This window comes from Camelus dromedarius, chromosome 1, assembly GCF_036321535.1.
Source record: "Camelus dromedarius isolate mCamDro1 chromosome 1, mCamDro1.pat, whole genome shotgun sequence".
Classification (NCBI taxonomy): domain Eukaryota; kingdom Metazoa; phylum Chordata; class Mammalia; order Artiodactyla; family Camelidae; genus Camelus; species Camelus dromedarius.
The window spans coordinates 12,643,210-12,663,401 of NC_087436.1; the positions used below are offsets into that span (position 1 = coordinate 12,643,210).

The following is a 20,192-nucleotide window of genomic DNA, read 5'->3' on the forward strand; positions in this document are numbered from 1 at the left end:
ACCCACAATATTATCCACAATAATTACAGTCCATTAATACAAATATTAGTAAGATTAAGAATTATGAGTAATACCAGATGATGATCTTTCAGAAAAGTAACGGAAATACATTTTCATGAACAACTGTGCCCTCTCAGAGGTTCAAAGACACAGAGTTGAGTTAATGGAATTTTCATCCTACTGGATGGTCATATGAAAACAAATTAATGTATAAATGGTTCATGCTTGTCCTACTCAACTAGATGAATTAAAGCAAATTCAGCAAATTATTTTTGTTTTTTAAAATGTTTGAAAAAATATGAAAGTTAGAAAATTAGAAAGAAAAGCATAACTTTCTAAAAATATTTTTCTTCTAATTATGTATAATTTAAAACTTTAATTATAATGTAATCATTATATTGTATTTAGTTTAAGTGTCTCAAAACTATTCCTTAAATTAGAAAAAAATTAGAGAAAGTTTCTGTTTCAAAGCAATTTATTGGCAATTTTTTAAAAGCAACATTTTATTTTTGCATTTCTGCCCATCAATCTGGAAATAATGCTAGCTCATAAGAAAAAAGCACCAATTATTTTTCAGATTTAAACTTCTCAGAACAGTATACCTTCATTCTGCTATGCCTGATTCATAACTTTCAACCAAGTTACAAGGGGTAACAGAAAACAAAACTTAGTTCCCTAATATTTAAATATTAAAGGGATAGCAAATATAATGGCTATCATGCTTAGAATACAAGTATACTTAGTATTTTAGCACAAAATGACCAGAAAAACATTAAAGATTCTGATGAGGTATGTCATTACAAAGTCAAATATAAGAAGCAACACACAAATTAGCTACAAAATGAATATTGAAATAAAGAAAGTACAGACGATATTAAAAAGATGAATATTCGCACATAAAATGGTTCACAAAAATCAGAATGGGTTCACCTAGAAAAAAAGTACTTGCTCAGAGGCCAAGCAAGCACAGTCAGCAAGTTGTATTAAAAACATACATATATTTGCAAAGTTTTAAAAAAGCAGGACTGATGAAATTTCAATTAACTAAAGTCCACATCTTTTACATTTCTAATCCTGAAAATCTGACTGAAATCACCAAAGCGAACACTATCCAGAACTGTCTGCCATTAGGCCACCATCATGCTGTTCTTCTAATAGGTATTTGCTCATGTTGTGCCCCTCTCTGCCCATAATCTCGCCTCAAGGTTCACAACTCAGATGAAGTGGGAGGGTGCACTTCTGTACTCTCAAAAGAAGCTATGCACAGAGTTTGTGGGTCTGCCTTCTTCAGTAGACTGAGACTCCTTAAGAGCCAAAACAATGTTTTATTTATCTTTAGCTTCGGATTGCTTAGGAAAGGACAATGAACATAATGAGAGGCATTCAAATAAGATTTGTTCTTTAATTAAATTTCATCAGTTATGGCTAAACAACAGCAAAAAAGTCAGATGAAATCAATTCAGTGGCACAAGCTGGTTTGTGACAGAGAATCTTTCCCCCTGTTTAAAAAGTTTTAGGTGGTCATTAAACTAAAAACTACCACTTGCATCAGTATTAAAAAACACAGAAATGAGAAAAGAAATGCCTTGCCTATAATTGTTTGTTAATAAATTATTTAACAAGGTGAATTATCAACACGCACTGAGGCTACCTCCCTCCTCCCAGTAAGTATTCTCCTGGACTTTCCTTTATCTCCTTGATTTGCTCACTCCACTCTTAGACAGAGAAGAATCTCCCAGTGGAAAGAGTGGCAATACTGGAAGGCCCCGATTCAAAACAGAGGCAAAGTTTTAGGGAAGGTAGGATTATTCACACCGACAGTCTGATCCATTATTAAACAGATACAAAATTATGAAATAGAAAAGGCTTATATTAAAAAATGTGATATTGAATGACCCAAGATGTTTCCATACATCAAATATTTAGTATAGTACGTCTCCTAGCCCCTACGTCTACATTCTACCCATCAAACCCAGAGATCCCACTGATTACAGGTTCCTAATATAGCAAGGCGATACACAATTTCTTATCCTGTTGGCTAGGTGATGAGTTTCCAGTGAGGTTAGGGAGGTTGTTTTCTGATATTATGAAGGTCTATATTTAAAGTTAAAAAAAAAAATGAGGGTTCAATTTTTGGCATTAACCCCAGCAATCAGCTTTTCTTAAAATATTTTGCTTAAAGCAGAGCTCACTATAAATGGACCAAAAAAAAAAAACCCTAAATATTTTAAATTTGATTTCAAGGTGCTGTACACTACTACACACCAAGTACACTTAGGATTCTGGTAAGAGCCCTAAATGGTGACCAGAGGTACTCTGATTTTTAGTACTTATATAATATAGATGCCCGCTAGCCCTTGAAAAAAATTCTATTTTCCTCAACACCAATGATACTCATTTAACTAAATAAAGTCTAATTTTTTCCCTCAAACTTGAAAAATGGGCATAGTAATGCCAAAACAATGTGAATAGTAAAGACACATTCTTAAAGAGCTCTGAAATAAAAAGGTAAATGACTATTTCTATTACATGTAATAGTCAAAGATCATCAAGGTAAGACTTAATAGTAATGCTCGAAATAGCATCAAAACTGAGAGGGTAACAGAAGAGTGTCAAAGCAAATTTAAAAAAAAAAAACTCACTATACCCAAAGAAAACATCTTAGAGTAGTAGTTAAATTCACTATCTAGAAAACCAGATGCAAACTCTTCAAGAAAATAGAGCCAAAAGACGATTTAATACTTTATGAATACCATATGAGGACCTCAAGGAACCAGTAACAACCTCTCAAGATCTCAGAAAAATCCAATGCTTGAAACATGCAGGATATCAATGACACAGCACCTCTTCCCCTCTAAGAACACACCACTACCACCAACTCATCTCAACCCGGAGCCACCCAAAGAAACCCTGCAACCTTTATCTAAAAGGAACTGTACCTAAAAAGGCATCAGCTCTTTGAAGCCCAGAGGATCCAAAATTAACAGAAGGAGAAAGTAAGCCAAAACACTGCCGCAGGTTTTGGTCTACTCTTAACCTGCCGTGTGGCAATATGTAACCTCCTGGCTGTCTACAGTTCCTGCTCCTATTTTCATGATTTCTGAACATTGTATTTTTGTTTTCTTATCACAGAGTCCCAGACCCCTGATCTCTGATTTTCTCACTGCCCTAAATTTTTTCTCTTCCTCCTCAGTTGCCTCCTAACTCAAACTTCACTCATATTTCTAGTCAATCACAATAAGGATTTTTGTGTTACCGTCTGCAGACAAGGTCTTAGGCCTTGTGTTTACCACCCCTAGTCATTGAAATTTTTGGCTTATATTTAGATCTTAGCTCTTGTCTCTGATGGTGAATTAAAACTGAAAAAATATATAAAACACAAATTGTTCAATTTTTTATTATTAGCAGTTCTGATGTAATGTTGATAAAATCTGAAATAGATGACTAAAGCAAACTGCCTGTGCCCCCTTAGAATTTCCTTTATTGAAGCTAACTGTATCCCTAATGAATATAATGAAGTTAGGAATAAAGGAACGGCTTTTCTTTCAGAACTATAGGTGAGCAGGAGTTAACTATGGTCCTAAAAACATCTTAATAATGGAATTAGAAGTAGATGAGTAAACCATGTCTAAACAGAAAATGTGACATAAAATAAACTAAAAAGACTGTTTTAAGAATCTTGAAAATTTAAGTTAGATTTGTAAGGGAATGAGTAGACAGAAATAAAATGTTTCAGCATCACCAAGTTAGATCACACACAAGTATCTTGCTCAGCAACTGAATACATAATATTCTACTCCAAAAGAGTAATTTGATCCCTTCTTCTCTAAGAACCCTAATGTGTATCATTTGCTATCCACCTAATTTTATCTTTAACTTAGACTGCCTTTATTAAAAGAAAATGGAAGGCTTCTATTTTGTTTATTAATGGAAATCATACCTAAGAATTTACTAACTTAGATGATTGTAAAATTCCCAAATATTTCCAAACTAATAACTGAGGACACTGCTGAAAAGCTTCTTGCAGAAAGCCCTACCTTCAGCCCTAAAATTCTGATGCCAGGTCCAAATCAGAATCTCCTTAAGATATGGATAATACCAAGGGAGTGGCCATGATGGGGAAGAAGTCTATACAATGTATAAAAACTACTCTCCCTTTAGCAATGTTTTTCCTTTTTGATTACCTTTTCTTAACAACTGAGGATATCAATTTTAAGTAGATATAAGTGTCAGTAGTAAGATCCTGAAACTATACAACAAATCAATTTTAAGCTACAAGTTTGACAATTATAATCAGGAAACAATTATAATCCTTCTTAGGAGAATTTTCCTTTCTATTGTTATTTTCAAGAGGGCATTATTCTTCTAATATTATTTTGGGCACAAAGTAATAACCAATTGAAATCTACAGCTGCATTAAAAAAGTGAGATAAACTGGTGTGGGGCAGGAGTGGGAAGGGGTAAGGGGAGAGGCCAACATAACAGTAAAACAATAGGCAGCAGGAAAATGTCAAAGAGACATTCTCTTCCTTCACAATGCCAAATACTTAGTTAGCATGTGGCCCAAAGCTTTCTTAATTAGCCCTCAAAATGCTTTAGAGAAACCTTTTTTAAAGCATGACATTAACAAGAATGCTCATAAACATCTCTTAATGATGCTTTTTGTCTTTCATGAGCAGTAATGACAAATTTCCAGATTGGTGAGCATAAGGCTATGTCTACACATGACCCATCTGAAATGCCTCTGATTTCACCAAATCCCTATCCCTGCCTTCAAAAATATATTATTGTGTAGACTTCACCAAATATGCAGGAACACTTTATAAACTGGTTTAAGAAAAAAAAATCCCGTAACTTATATAGAAATTATTATTGCAAATGAGGATCAGGCATTATGAAAACAATAAATTGATGAAACAGGATTGTGAATTCTAAAGTCAACCAAATCCAAATGTTTCCCCCTACACCAAGTAAATAATGTTTAAAAAGCTAGATACAGGAAGATTACACAGAAGAACAGTCTCAACAAAATTTTCCACAAATTCCTAAAATTGAGGTAAAATTCATGTTAAATACTCACCACTAATGTTGAGTTCAAAAGAAATAAATGTATAAATAATCTACAGTACTTCCTAATTTCATATTCTACAATATTATTTAAAGTATTTTTAAACTTACCCAAATGAAGTAATGTAAACTGGGCCGCCAGTTCCTTTGCATCTTCTAACGTAGTGCAGAGTTTGTCTGGCATGAAGTAGCTCTGGGATCCATTTGCAATAGCAGGAATGACAATTTTATACACCAAGAGTACTTTCCCATCTTGACTTGTTGTTGAATATAAATAATATTCTGGTGGTGCCCAATTATTTTTGTTGCAGTAATAATCCAAATGCATTACTGCAGAATTGAAATGATTAGATTTTAAAGAATACATACTAATTGGAGTAAGCTTTGTTCCAGGATAAAATGGGTAAGCGCATCTTTCAATTTCAGTGGGGCTTGGGCTATGCTGGCCATTGAGACGAGCTGGAAGAGTTAGTGGCTTGCCTAGAGTTTTTGGGTAGCTCTCTTCTTTGTTAGCAAACACAATCAGGTTTTCAGAATTGGGGCTAATCTGACCATTAAGATGCTGTCTCCAAGTGTTTTCTTTATTTACTGGTTTTGCCAGTGTTACCTCAATACTTGCTCCATCAATGCATTTTCCATTCATAACAGACATAGCAGACACAGCATCATCTCGGTTGAAAAAGTGAACAAAAGCATAATCTCTAAGTTTCTTTACTCGTTCAACTGCACCAGGTTTGAATTTATTGAATTCGGCTTTAATTGTTTCCTCTGTAGTTGAGATCATTAAATTTCGTACATAGAGAACCTTAACTCTCTGCATGGTTTCCTCATCAACCTCCTTCTCTGGGTCAGCCCAGTCCACCTGAATAGTATGGCCCCAGAGCTGGAAGGTGCCTGTAAAGAAGAAGAAATTAATCTGAAGACAATTAAAACAAAGTCAAAATTAACTAAAACTGTTTCTCCAAAAAGGCATAGGCTCAAATACATATCAACTATATTTGTGGTTAAGCATTCACTCTCCTACTTACACAAAAATTTTTACTAAGGTGAACCCAGCCAGAATTTTAAGAGTCAAGAGGAAGACCTTTATTAGAAAAATCAGGTACTGTCCTTTGGACTGTTACCAAACAACAATTAACAGCTCAGTAAAAGTGTATACATTCAGTAAAGTAAACGAGTAAAGTATTATAAATAATGACTCATTTTATAGAAACTACTTCATGTCTTTTAGAATCATTTGATTTATTTTACTTCCTTAATCTTTATTCCTCTTTAAGGGTACTACATATTTTCATAATACTGATCTATGAGGTACTGGGTACTGTCATTTTTCCACATGTATAGTAAGGTGAACATGGAAACATAACCTTTAAAGGATATGTTTACCTGGAATTAGCTTTCTCCTAGCCATAGCAGCAGCTCTGTGAGATTCATATTCAACAAATGCAAAACCCCGATTTTTGGTCTTATCAGTTGCACTTGGATAAACGATGACATCTACAACTCCTTCTGTAACTTTCTTCATTTCATCCAAAATTTCTTCCTTCTTCTTTTCCTTTGGAATAGCTCCAATGAATAATCTGCAGTTATCCAAGCTTACACACACACCAATAAACTTCCCTGGTCGAATCTCATAATTATTAAGAATTCTGATGGCTAACTGGGCTTCTTCTTTCGTAGTATACATCACAAAAGCATAACCTCGATTTTCACCACTAAATTCCATCATAAGTCGAAATTCATATATCTTCCCAGCTCTTTCAAATACAGGAACTAACTCATCTTCATACATATCACGAGGTATTTTTCCTACAAAAACTTCACAGCCTCTAGGTGGAGGCGGACCTTCCCAACCTGAAGACAAAAAACAGACAAATTCTAATAAGATATTTATGTTCACTATTCAATCATCCATTCCCCTAATTTAATGTGAGCCTTCTATGTGCCACGCAATATTATAAGTGTCGAGGATACAACAGTGAACAAAATAGAATCCCTTTCCCTCATGAAGCTTATCTTCAACAGAGAAAGGAGACAATGAATAATGGGCACTATGAAGAAACATAAGGCCACAGAAGGGTTGATATTTTTGGTAATCAGGTAAATCTTCTCTAAGCACGTGAGGTTTAAGCAGAAGCCTGAATGAAGTAAGGGAAATGAGCCTTGAGAATATATCGGAAATAAAAAGAAAAAGCAAGTGTTTTGTGTATTAGAACAACACAGACATGTTGGTGTCTACGGGAAATGCACACTTGAGGGAGGAGTGAAATGACAGGCAATGTGGCCATGGATGTAGCCAGAGGTCAAGACTGTGTATTAAGTCTTATAGAAAGTTAATTGGAAGATTTTGAGCGAAGAAATTGCACTGGCTTTTGGTAGAAAGGCAAAACATTATAACCTGTTTGCATCTAGTAAAAACACCACTCCTCTACTCACTGCTCTTTCAAATTCTTCCCCAAATGACCTCCCCTTTAATAGCCAGAGTGCCCTTTCCCCACTGGCCCCATCCTGACTTCTTTCTCAACTGCTTCTTAAACTAAGAGCAGAGCTGGAAATATGTAAAGGAAAGACATGGCTATACCTCCTTTCCCTCATAACAGTAAAAATGATTGCTACGGTCTGAAAGTGGTTACAAGGAAAGAGCTATTTTTGGGGATACTTGTGGAAATATATATACCTAATGTAAATGGCCACATTAAAGATTCAATTTTTTTGAACATAAACAAATCCACACCTGGAGGAGGACCACCAAATTTCCTCTGCCCATTTTCTTGAACCATGTTGTAACCAGTCTTTTCCATCAAAGCAAGTAATGCCGCTTCATTCTGAGTACCAGTTCGGACTTTACTGCATCCATTTGTTCCATCTATGTTTTCTTCATTCATGGTTGCAGTTCCTAAAGCAAAGTTTAAAAGCTGTGTTCATGACATGGAGCACCAGAATCCATGAAGCAGTTCTGTGAGTTGCAGAAAACCAAGCATAGCTGTGGCTGCGGCATTTGGTGATCACTGCAGCCCTGCCCCCAAAGTTCTCTACAGTGGAAGCTGGAAACCTCTTTTAATATCTCTGATGAATTAAGCAGTACCTTTAGAAGGCCTAAGCTACAAGAATGGTGGGGGGGAGGCAAAAGGGAAAAGGGAAAAGGAACAATAAAAATAAAAGTGGGAAAACAGAAGTTAGTGTAAGGGAGAGAAGAAAAACAGCAAGCAGCAGGAGTAACAAAGTGTTCAGAAACGACAAACTGCCATCGCCAAAATCAGGTGAACTTGAAAGTCCCTCCTAGCTTTAAAATACCTGAACTTTTCTGAGTGACGATGAATACAGCTACAAACACATCTGTAGCATACACACCGCACCATCTTTTAGTCTTAAAGGTCCTCCCAAGCTATCCTACTGCATCCAGTGATGTAATTCTGAAGAAAACAAGGCAGGAGAAAGTGGCTCACGCCCCCATAGAGTTTCCACCTGCCATCTGCCTCATTTCCTTAAATTCAGCAGTCCAGTGTTCTTTAATAAGCTATGAGTCATTTACTAAGCTGAATCATCACTCAAACTGCCTACTAAGTTTGCCTAACAAGCACTGAGAATGAGATTTTCAATAGGCATCTCAAATTCAACATATCCAAAACTGAATGTCATTTTATCTTTCAAATCCGTTCCTTCCTGTTTTATCTTATCTCCGTTAGCTCATCCAATCAATAAATGGCACCACAGCATACATACTCCCTCTCCTTCAAACTGTCACATCCAGAAACTTGGGACTTAACCCTGAGTCCCTCCTTTGACTCACAGCTAACCAGTCACAAAGACCTGCTTATTTGCCCTTCTAAATATTTCTTGAAATCAATTTTTTCCTGTCTATCCCCACAGCCTGTTCTCAGATAATTATTTCTTACTTGAATTAGTACAATCACTCCTCATTACTCAGCATCCACAGGGGACTGGTCCCAGGACTCCCGTGCATGCGCAAGTCTCATATAAAATAGCACAGTATTAGCATATAACCTATGCACATCTCCCCATGTACTTTAAATCATCTGCAGATCACATATAATACCTAATACAATGTAAATGCTGTGTAAATAGCAGTAAATACAATGCAAATGCTACATAGTTTCCAGCATGTGGCAAATTCAAGTTTTGGGAACTTCCTGAAAATTTTTTTTCCCAAATGTTTTCAATCCAAGATTGGTTGAATCTGCAGATACAGAATGGCGGATCAGAGGATCAACTATACTAGGATACTAACCACTGTTCAGGTTTTAGCCTTGTGCCCGTCAAACAAAATCTCCACAATATTGTCAAGGGGATATAAAATATGTATCTGACTATATTAAGCTTCTCCTACAAATAAAAACTAATGGGAAAAGTGAGTAAATTTATTTTTTTATCTTAGAATCAAGAAGGCCCTTCTAAAAAAATTTTTTAAAGCCTCAAAGAAAAATATTACTCATTTTTACTATATATGTATTAGCTATTTTGGAAGGCAAAAAATACCACAAAACTAAGACAAAATTATAAGCAAGGAAAATAGATCTGCAACACACATAGTAAAAGGCTAATTTCCTTAAAATAAAAAGAACAGCATGGTGTCATAATTAAGAGCGAACTCAGGTACCCAAACAACTGCTTAAATGTGAACCCTGGTTCCTCCCCCTTACTAGCTGGGACTGTGGGCAAGTTTGGCCTCAGTTTATCTCTAAAAAGTGGGTACAGTTTCCACCTCACAGGGTTATTATCAGGATTAAGTATAAAAGGCTCAAAGTAGTATTTTTCATATAAGCACTATAAATGTATTTACCATCTAGTTAACATAGTAAAAATATATAATTAATACTAACATAATAAAATAATACTGTTGTATAACCAATTGATTAATAGAACAATAAGAAAGACAAACTGTTGACCAGGGACTGCAAACTCAAATTCATTTATTCAATGAATGTTTAATAAGCACCAACTGTGTGCCAGGCATTATTCCTTATGTTTGAGATACATCAGTAAGCAAAAGACCAAAATTCCTCCCTTGCATAGCTTACTCCAGTGGAGGAAATAAACGATAATAAAAGTAATACGTAAATAATATGTTAAAATATGTAGGAGGAAAAAGAGCCGAGATGGAGCACATGGGTGGGGAAGAGGTTTGCAGAAAACAGGGTACAATTTTAAACAGATAACCAGCATAGGGCTCACTGAGAAGGTAACATATGAGCAAAGAACTAAGGAACCTAGCCATCGCAGTTACCTGGGAAGAGCACTGCACACGAATGGGAAGATGAGGATGGAGGCCCAAAGACAGAAGGGTGCACGGCACAGGTAAGGTACAGAAGGGAACCAGTACGGCGAAGCTGGGAGGAGGACAGGAGATGAAGTCAGCGAGGTAACAAGCTGCCACTCTGCACAGACCTGCTAAGTTAGGTGACCAAGGGCTTACACTTTTATTCTGAGTAAAATGAGGCTGTAGATTTTGACTACAAGAGTAATACAATCTTTCATTTTAAAAGGATCATCTGGGTACTGCATTGCAATGTCAGTAGAAGAGCAAAGGCAGAGACAGGGAGACCAATTAAAAGATTACGACTAAAATTCAGGTGAGAAATGAAGGTGGCGTGGACCAGAAAGCCTGAGGTGGAGCAGAAAAGCAGCAGTCTCTGAAATAAGAATATTTTGAAGGTATACCCAAGAGAATTTTCTGACAGATTGGATAGGAGATAAACAGAGAAGTCAAGGATAACCCGAAAGTTTTGCCCTGAGCAATGAGAAGCAGGGAGGTGAGGAAGGCTGAGATAGGACAGATTTTTTAGAGCTAAGAGCAGAGTTCAATTTTGGACGCGCTAAGTTTGAAAATCCACTAAATGACCAACTCAAATGCCTACAAGGTCATGGCAAGAAATGTTAAGTGTGTGAAAAGAAAAGGTCCAGTACAAGACTCTGAGAAGTGCTATGCACTGTGTGTACGTAGAAAGCCATTGGAAAAGGGCAGTGGTGGCTCAGTTCTAGCACACTGTCACCATAAGGAAACCCAGTCTGCCCAGTTATGCTAAACTTTCCAATTTTTCAAGAGAAGCCAGAAGTCTGCAGATTTTTATGTGAAATCTCTCAATTTTTAAAACTTGAGAGTCAAGGAGCCATATTTACATATCAAAGCTACATAAATGTTATTTCCATTTACACGTGCAAGTACTCACAGGCATAAAAACGGCATGATTAATGTAACCTGGTGGAAAATTATGTTCAAACTTAATCCAGGGTATATTTCATCCAAATCCCAATTCCAAAACTTAGTGAGTCAAAGTCTCAATTTAGTTTGGTTCTCTACACATTCAGTGAATGTTTTTTAAGTCCGAGTCACTTAACTGGATTTTGAATCATGCTGATGACCCTAAGGGGTAGAGAACTACCACCATGGGTGGGGGGTGTCAGGGGCAGAGTACACCTCAGTGTAACTTTCTACTAAGCAGAGGGAACTGCACAAAGTTGGCAAGGGCTGAACAGAAGGTAGCTTCCCGCCAAACCAAAGTATTCAAACACAGGTTGGACGTGCTGTAGCAATTCAAGAAAAGGGTGCACTGCTGGACCATGTGGCTTTTAACATCCCTTCCAAAATGTAGTACAGAGTTCAAGCATAGATCCTGCCTTGAAAGGACTTACAATCCAGGGAAGAGTTAACATCACCAAGTTAGGAGCCTTCTATGTTTTAAGCCTGCAATTTAGAGAGCATTATTGCTACGTGAGGTTCATGGTTCCCTGAAAACAGAATACTGCAGGGTTAAAAACTGGAAATTAATTCAATTATAAAAACAGTAACCAAAACTATACAGACCAAACAAAATGCCTGCAGATTTTCTGTGGTTTAAACTCTGGGTTGCGTAAGAACAGAGATGCCACCTGCCTTGAACACTTTCCCTATTATCCACCATAGTGCTTGGTGCACAGCATGAACTCAGTAATTATTTGTTGGATGAAGAATGTAACAGAAAATTCAGAAAAAACCTTAACATGATTTCATGCACTTTTAGCAGGTGTGCATTAAGTCAGGATGACTTTTTGAGAAAATTTGGTAACGTTTATCAAATTCTAAAATGTACAAACCTTAGTAATTCAATTACTAAGAAACTAACCTGCAGATAAAGTTGCACAAGTATATAAAGATAAATGCACAAGCATGTTCACTGCAACATCATATGCAAAATTAAAAATTTAGAAAATGTCTAGTCTGCCAACAGAGGACTGATTCAAAAATTATGGTATAACTACACAATGGAATATTATAAGGAACATCACAGATTTGTTTGTGCAGATATGGAAAAATATTCAAGAAATATCACGACAGACAGTAAGCTGGAGAACAATACATTTACTATTTATCAATTGTTTGTTTGGTTTAAAGATATATATGTATACATTCACAGATGCTTGTGAATACAAAAATGAAGGCATACAAAAATTTTGGAAAAATGTACAAGGAACTTTTTAAGTAGTTACCATTGGTAAGTAGGAATAAAGAGTCAAGGGACCTTGACTTGTCACTTTTCTGTGAATATCGAGAGCATGTGCTACTGCTACGTGTATTAAGAGCAAAATGCTCTTTCAGGGACTCCCCACTATTCCTTAAAGATAAAACCTGAACTCTTGGGGGGGGGGGGAAGGTATAAAGGTCCTTTCATAATCTGGCCCAGCCTACCTCTCCAACTTCATTTCTTACTATATGTCAACAACAGTACTTACCTAGTTGCAATTTCAAACATGTGCCATGTTCTCATATACCAGCCTTTGCACAGGCTGCTCCCACAGTCCTTCCTCACATTCTTTGCCTGTCCCACTCCTGTTATCCCCCCCCCCCCCCCAAGCCCTCCCTGAGCCTCCCTTCTCGATGCTAAGCTAGGTACTGCACTCCTTTGTTTGTACAGCTATCACAGAGCCCACCTCAGGGTGCTGGGCTGTCACTCCCTCTGCCTCCTCCTCCCCAACCCCTGACAGACATTAACAAGGGTCTAGTCTTTCATTTCTAAATCTCTACACTCCCTGACATATGATTAATGTGCAATGAATCAGACAGGGAGGGAGGAACATTATGATTTAACCGAAATAATGGACTTGGGTGAGAGAAGACCTGAGTGCTAGTTCTCAGTCAAGAGACCTCTGACAAGTCACTTCACTCTCACCTTTACTTTCCTAATCAGTGAAATTCCATTTTATGTTTATTTCCGCATTCATTTATTTAGCACATTATATGCCCTGAATGACGACAGGCACTTTATATACATTATCTTATTTAGTACTTACCTGTCAGATAAGTATTCTTTTCCATTTAAAAATAATAAACTGAGACTAAGAGAGATAGTTATAGTGCTTGTAAATTGGTTGAATAGATATTCAAATTAGAGACCTGTATGCTTAAATATTGAACTCCTAAACCCCTACTTTACATTATCCTCATGTTAGATATTTAATAATCTGAATCTCCAAAAAGTGATATAATTTACCTTAGATGATATAACTTAGAAACTACAACACCAATACCTAAGTCCAGATTTTGTTCACAATAGTTTTTTTTAAAAAAGGTTAAAAGAACTAATCAATTATTCACGCCTTCTTTGAAAAACTACAGTATGATTTAAAAAAACACTGTACAAACTTAGAGGGAAAGAAATCATCAACAAAAATTTTTTGGAAAACCCCTAATAAAATTATTTCAAACTTATTAGAAACCTTAAAAATCACCTAAATCAACCACCCCTGCTGTTTACGTCTTCTTTATAACACTGCTGCAAAGCAGTCACACATTTTATTCTCGAATTCTTACAACAAACTCACTATCCACAAGAGCAACATTACTTTGGTTAACTCTTTAAGAAAGTTCTTCCTTTTAGTGGATTATAATCTCTTTCCTTGTAACTTTCACCTATAGGTCCTGATTTTATCTTTCTGGTCAAACTGAACATGTCTCTTTCATGTAACTGCATTTGAAAAACGATTCTCCTCTTCTCCAGGCTAAACATTACCAGTTTCTTTAATCCAGTATTTCCTAAAATGATGTCTCTAAAATGATTATTCCAGGAGCTATTAACAGATAGGCCTCAAAGATGTGTTCTATGCCTAAATACATCCGAGAATCACTATACCTCCCTCTAAAGAATACCACAATGCTCACCAACATACGTAAGGCCATGAAAAGTTTTAGTTAAACCTTTTAGAGCTTTGTCTAACTCATTGTTTCCCAAACATTTCAGTATGATACCCTAATTTTCCTTGGTGCCTCTATTAACTTTCTATAGAACCATTTGGAAAATGGTGTGTTAACTGCTTCTTATATGGTACTGTTTCATGTTCTCTCACTATCCTCTTTTTCCTTTAAAAGTATGATGGCCAAAATGGGAAAGCCCATTAGTACCGAGAAAGACATCAGTGTTCTGCACAGCTGCATGATATTGACAGTGCAAATTAAGCATACTGTCAAAAAAAAAAAAAACAACCCCACAAATCAGTATGATTTTAGAATCATACTGAATTTCACCTTTTTACGTTCAATCCACCACTTCCTCCTCTCCCCCCTGATCTCTTAGCCACTTGCGCCCTTTCAGTGAGAGGACCTAACTTAGCCCCTTCTTCCAAGATACAATTTTAACATTTGCAAGCTTATTTAAGAGCTACCTTTCCAAATATAATCAGAAAACAACTTAAAACTGCCCGGGTCTGACCAGTGAATAGTAACAGTATTCAACATTGAGTCAAAATCCTGTCATCCTTAACAATGAAATACAATATCCACGCATTAACATAATTTGGGTCCTGATAATTCATTTTAAAAATATATTCACATTAGTAGAATAGATATATGTGACATTCTAAAGAAACTTTAAAATAATAATAATAAAGCTATATTGTAATGGCCCATCTCTAAGAAAGGTGAAAAGCACTCCAGCTTTTCCTTAATTCCTCCTTCCATGTACATTTCATCAGGGCAGGTATTGTCTCATTTCTCTTTATATAGATTTTGGATTCTTCTAATTAACTGGCCTCATTTATTTATTAAATGGCAGAACTAGGAAATAGGAAAGAAGTCGTATCAAAGGAAAAGTCTTAAGTCTGTATATTCAGCTAACTGTGTACCTTACACTACTTCAGGGACATATTTCATTTATGTGACAACAAATCCAATAAATAAATCAATGTATTATTAACAGATTCTAATAAAAGAGATGTTACTCTTTAACAATCAGAATCATTAATGAGATAAAGATTAGTTAACCAGCCTCTTGTCTTTAAATAAAAGCAATTTTTCTACTATCATTCCTTTAAAATTAAACACATTCTAAATGACAAACTACCCTTTTCCATTTAAGATTATTTTTATTCTAGGTTTTGCCATTATACCATCACTGAAGACTTTACATTAAGAAACTATTAGAACTGCAACTGGACCTTAAACCACTTTCAACTTTATACACAGGAAAATCAAGATTAAATAAGGTAAAGAAATTTGCTTAAGGTCACAAAACTAGTAACTGAAAAGACGTGGGCCTCACACTGTCACAGATTTATAAACTCTGGCTCTCTTCCATCATTTAGTCTAGAGGGACCTTAGTGGCCTGTACATCCCACAGGACATCATCCTGGCCCATTACACTGAAGACACCATGTTGATACAATGTGGAGAATAGGAAAGTGTGAGAATTCCATTCTTAAAACATCCTGTAGGAAAAAGGATGAGGGAAAAAGACTCTAGAACTAAATATGCTACCTTACACATGCAGTTTACTGCCTGTGAAAGCTACAGATAAATATGGCTTCTGATTCCATTTTATCCAAAAAAGTTCTGGACTTTTTGTTGTTGTTGTTAAAACTGTAACGCATAGCCTGCTCTAAATGGCTGATTTCTGAGACCCAACCCACCCCTGCAATTACTTTATGACAAACTTTGGGTTAATCCGTGTCTCTAAAGTTATATTTTTAAGGACATTATTTAGAGTCTCATGTTGAAATAACAGGCCAGTCCCCACAATAAAGACTCTTTTAACTAGAGAAATAATAGAAACATATGCTATATTTAGTACATTTCAAGAAATCTCAATCAAAAATAAAAACTTGTAATTACAGAAGTATAAGATACACTGGAGAGTCACCAATCCCATCCTATCTTTAAAAAGGAATATGTTCTTATCTTAAAGCCTCCAAAACAAAAGTCACATATACAACTATCTAATTCAAAATTAAGAAAGTTTAAAAATATCTAACATTAAGACTATATTTAATTTACCCAAGATACATCTCTAAAAGAGCCAGAATTCAAGAGCCTCAACCAGAGAAATACAAATCCAATCTAAAACAGACATACAGTATATTTACCTCAAAATTTCCAGAATCAATTTGAGAGTTACCAAAATTCCAAAGCAGAGCCGTCCTACACATTACGGCAAAGCTGACATACCAACTGAAGCTTCCAGGCCCAATTAGTTCTCTGCAACTTTCAGCTGTGGATTCACAGTCCTAAGTGTTTTACAAACTTTCTTCCTTACCCTGCTGACCCAGGGAACCTCAGTAAGAGAAGAAGGGTCCAATGGAAGAGAATGGCATACATGTTTTTATGCAAGCAAAAAAAAAAAAGGGGAAGGGTAGATTAAAAATTGTTGCAGCATATATAATCTCTAGCTTTCACTGATATATCTTTTTTTCCAAACTTTAGACTTTTAAAGGTTCCTTTCCATCTCAGTTTCAAAACTAAAAGAAAAAAGAAAAAAAAAAACCCACTAAGATATAAAACAGACGGCTAATATAGCATAGTCAATCACAGGATAGACATTCCAGCAGCAATCCGGGGGGTTTTCTTGGGGGGGGGGGCAAGAGGGTGTGAGCTAAAAGGTTTATTTATTTAATACTTTTTTAAATGGAGGCACTGGGGGTTGAATCCAGGGCCTTGTGCATGCTAAGCATGTGCTATACCCTCCCCACTCCAGCAGCAATCTGAATCAAGCCTTTACCTTGAAATGCAAACTCTATCTTCATTAATGTGAAGCATTAACAAAAATATAAATTTTCAAATTCTGACTGCCTTTCAAAACAGAAAATATATTAATGAAAAAGTGATAAGCACAATTTTAGCAAAATATAAATGAGAATCATTTATCTAAAGAAATTTGTGTCAGCTGTGTTCAAACTACTTAAATTGAAACTTCATCTTCTGAATTACTGTAAAACTTTATGATGTGAAAAGGAACACTTTATAAATTTTACTATGATTTTTAAAAACTGAATGTAATGGTGAAAAAAACATGAATTCTTAAGATATAAAAATACATTTATAGAAAGCACATTTAGATCTTTAAGGCATCCTTAAATTACATGGCATTACATTCCCGACTTGTTCAGTTGTCAGTGAGCATGGTACACTGAGACTATGCTTGCCAGGTCAATGGAGGTTTTTTAGCAACAACTCATTTCAGTTAACAGACTGCACTACAGCAACGTGGCTGGAAAATGAGAAGGATTAATCAAAAGTATATGGATGTGTAATTCTAACATTATTTCAAAATAAAAGGGTATAGATGGATCAACTGAATTCCATTTTCAATTACTTTTGTTAAAGAATGAGACAACATTTTTATTCCTAGAAGTTAAAGATATAGTTTTAAAAAGCTTTAGTACTTGGTGTTTCACAACCTCTAATAATGCTGTGGAAGGCAAATTTAAATTTAGAAAAGATTTAAAAATTGAACTACTTTAAAAATAATTGTAATAATAAATTTTTAAGATATCACTTAGAATATAACATTGTAGTGTGCTCTTTGAACTTAGGATAAAGCTATCCACAACAGAACCAAAACTCTAATACAACACTACAAAATTACACACTACTACTGTTTATGAAAGGTCTTCTATAATCTGTCATCTGAAATCTGTCACAATTTGAACACAGAAATCATATTTTCCTCCCTCATTTTCTTGCTTCACCATCAGGTAGTAAAATAAAATGCGAAACAACACCCAGCATTAATACGCAAATCTGTCCAGATTTTACACCAATTACATGATTTGTAGTCACAAACCCTCCTTAAACCAGCATGTCTAGTTTCCTGATAACAAAAGTGACACCATTAAAAATATGAGACCTAATTTTGGTCCATTAAATTGGGCATATTCTTGTTAGTAAAAATTCTTACCTCCTAATATATCCAGTAATGCTTGTATTTCAGTAAAATATATCTTTTATACAGCAAGTGTTGGTACGTATTATAATCTTTGGCAATAATGTTCAAGTCCAATACTCCACTCTCTTAAATGAAAATTAGCGATTAAGCAGAAACTAAGGCATTGCTAATATTTAATAATCTTTATATCTATAATAGCAAATAATTGCAAATAAAGTAATTTTAAAACAGAATGTTTTAAACGTGTACCCTGGAAAGGAGTCCACCATTAATGAGCCCATGATGAGCTTTAATTCTGAAAGGCTCTAAGTGGAAGTCTGTCCAACTCCTCAACTACACATTGTAGTGATTCTTGAAAATATCTTCCTATTATTTAAATAACCAAAATTCTATCAGCACGCAAATATTATTTATATGTTAGTCTACTTATACACGCAGGATACCTTGCTTCCTGATTCTATAGCCATCCTCAAACACAAAGCGGGACAGACTTGTAAAAGAAGCCAAGTCTTAAAAAGCACCTGCTGATGATCCCTCTGTGATACTGGTCCGTATTAAAATCGCCATATACGATAAAGACTACAGAATATCCAGAATGTAAAGAAAGCGAGATTAAAGAAACATCAATCTTAGCTAAACTAAATTCACATATGAGCTGGTGCCCAAATAAATCAAGCAGCTTCACAAGGATCTCAGAATTAATACCGATGCCAGGATGAAATCCCAGGTCTCCTGACTCCAGGTTCAGTAGTCCGTCCACTGCCCCAAAGGAAATATTTTTTAAATTAGTAATTAAAACCGTCTGGTGCTAGGAAACAAAAACAGCAGTATTGCGTGTGCTCCCGTCCATGGCTGCGCGCCGCGTGTCGCGGGGGAGACGGTCAGTTATCGTCCCCTCCACCCGCAGGCCGCCACGTCAACACCGGACACGCAAGGGAGCACCAGGAGAGGAACAGAAGAGAGAGTCAAGGGCACGGAGGAAAGTTCGAGGCTCATCCCCGTTAGGACGCGATGAAACGACGACGTGAATGTCAAACCTCACCCAGCAGTCGGGGCGTCGTCCCAGAGCCTCCAGACGGGACGCGAGTCTCGACAAGGGCCGCAGGGCCGGGAGGGCAGGCGGGCGGCCTAGACCTGCGGCGGTCGACGGAGCAAGAGTGTTAGGAGAAGAACATGGAGCGCAGCAGGTGGGAAGCGGCCGGAAGGCGGCGGGGGAGGGCGGAAATAAGGCGGAGAGAGGGCAGGGCGCCGCGGGGCGGAAGCAGCCGCCTAGGGGCCCCGACGGGACGCGGAGCTGGGGCCAGACGGCCGGCCGGGCCCCGCGGCGCCAGCGGCGACGGCAGGGGCTGTCAGGTCAAAAGATGCTCCCGGGGCGGGAAGCCCAGCTGCCAAAGGCACCTGTGCTCCCGCTGCTCGACGGGGCTAGGAGAGAGGACGCGCGCCGGCGGCGGACACAGTCTCCAGCCGGGCGTGGGTCCCCACTGCGTAATTGCCGTGGCAGCGGGTCGGACAGGGCTTCTTGCGGCCAGGAGGCAGGGTCTCCAGCCGTTACCAGCGGTTTGGCAGCGACCCCGCGGCCCCCATCCCCTCCTCACCCCTTCGGGTCTTCCAAGGTTGGTCCAAAATCCCTGGGACCAACGACCATAAACCGCCGCCACCGTTTCGGGGACCAGTCGGTCAACAGCGGGGGGTCGCCGCAGGGGGGAGGGGGCTCGCGGGGAGGAGCTCGCGCGGTCCTCGCGCCTAGGCTGGGCTCCCAGCGGGCGCCGCGCGCGGGGGACCTAGGCAGCCCCACGCGGAGTGGCCCCCCGGCCAATCAGTGACCCGCCCCGGGGATGAGGGCGGGGGAGTGGGCGGGGCCAAGGTTTAAATCTGGGGATGGCTCTTGGGAGGGGAGAAAAAAGTGCTTGGAGTGACAGACTCTTTAGCCAATTGGGGCGAGAAGAGCGAGTTTTAGGGGGCGGGTGGACAGAGACT

The 20,192-nt window shown here is 37.5% G+C and overlaps 1 protein-coding gene across 2 annotated transcripts in view; it reads right to left on the reverse strand.

Annotated features, from left to right (window-relative positions):
- Nucleotides 1-19,840, reverse strand: part of RBM46 (RNA binding motif protein 46) — a 42,190-nt gene extending 22,350 nt beyond the window's left edge. Inside the window, exons 1-4 of one of the 2 annotated variants that reach the window (XM_064488082.1) lie at nt 19,811-19,840; nt 7,802-7,963; nt 6,454-6,921; nt 5,179-5,961 (exon numbers count right to left, since the gene is read on the reverse strand). In XM_064488082.1, the coding sequence (XP_064344152.1) occupies nt 5,179-5,961; nt 6,454-6,921; nt 7,802-7,952 (1,402 nt within the window). In that variant the 5' untranslated portion in view covers nt 7,953-7,963; nt 19,811-19,840. Of the gene's footprint in view, nt 1-5,178; nt 5,962-6,453; nt 6,922-7,801; nt 7,964-19,257; nt 19,466-19,810 lie in introns of those variants that run through there. The other variant, XM_064488053.1, reaches the window with a different exon arrangement.
- Nucleotides 19,841-20,192: the final 352 nt, after the last annotated feature.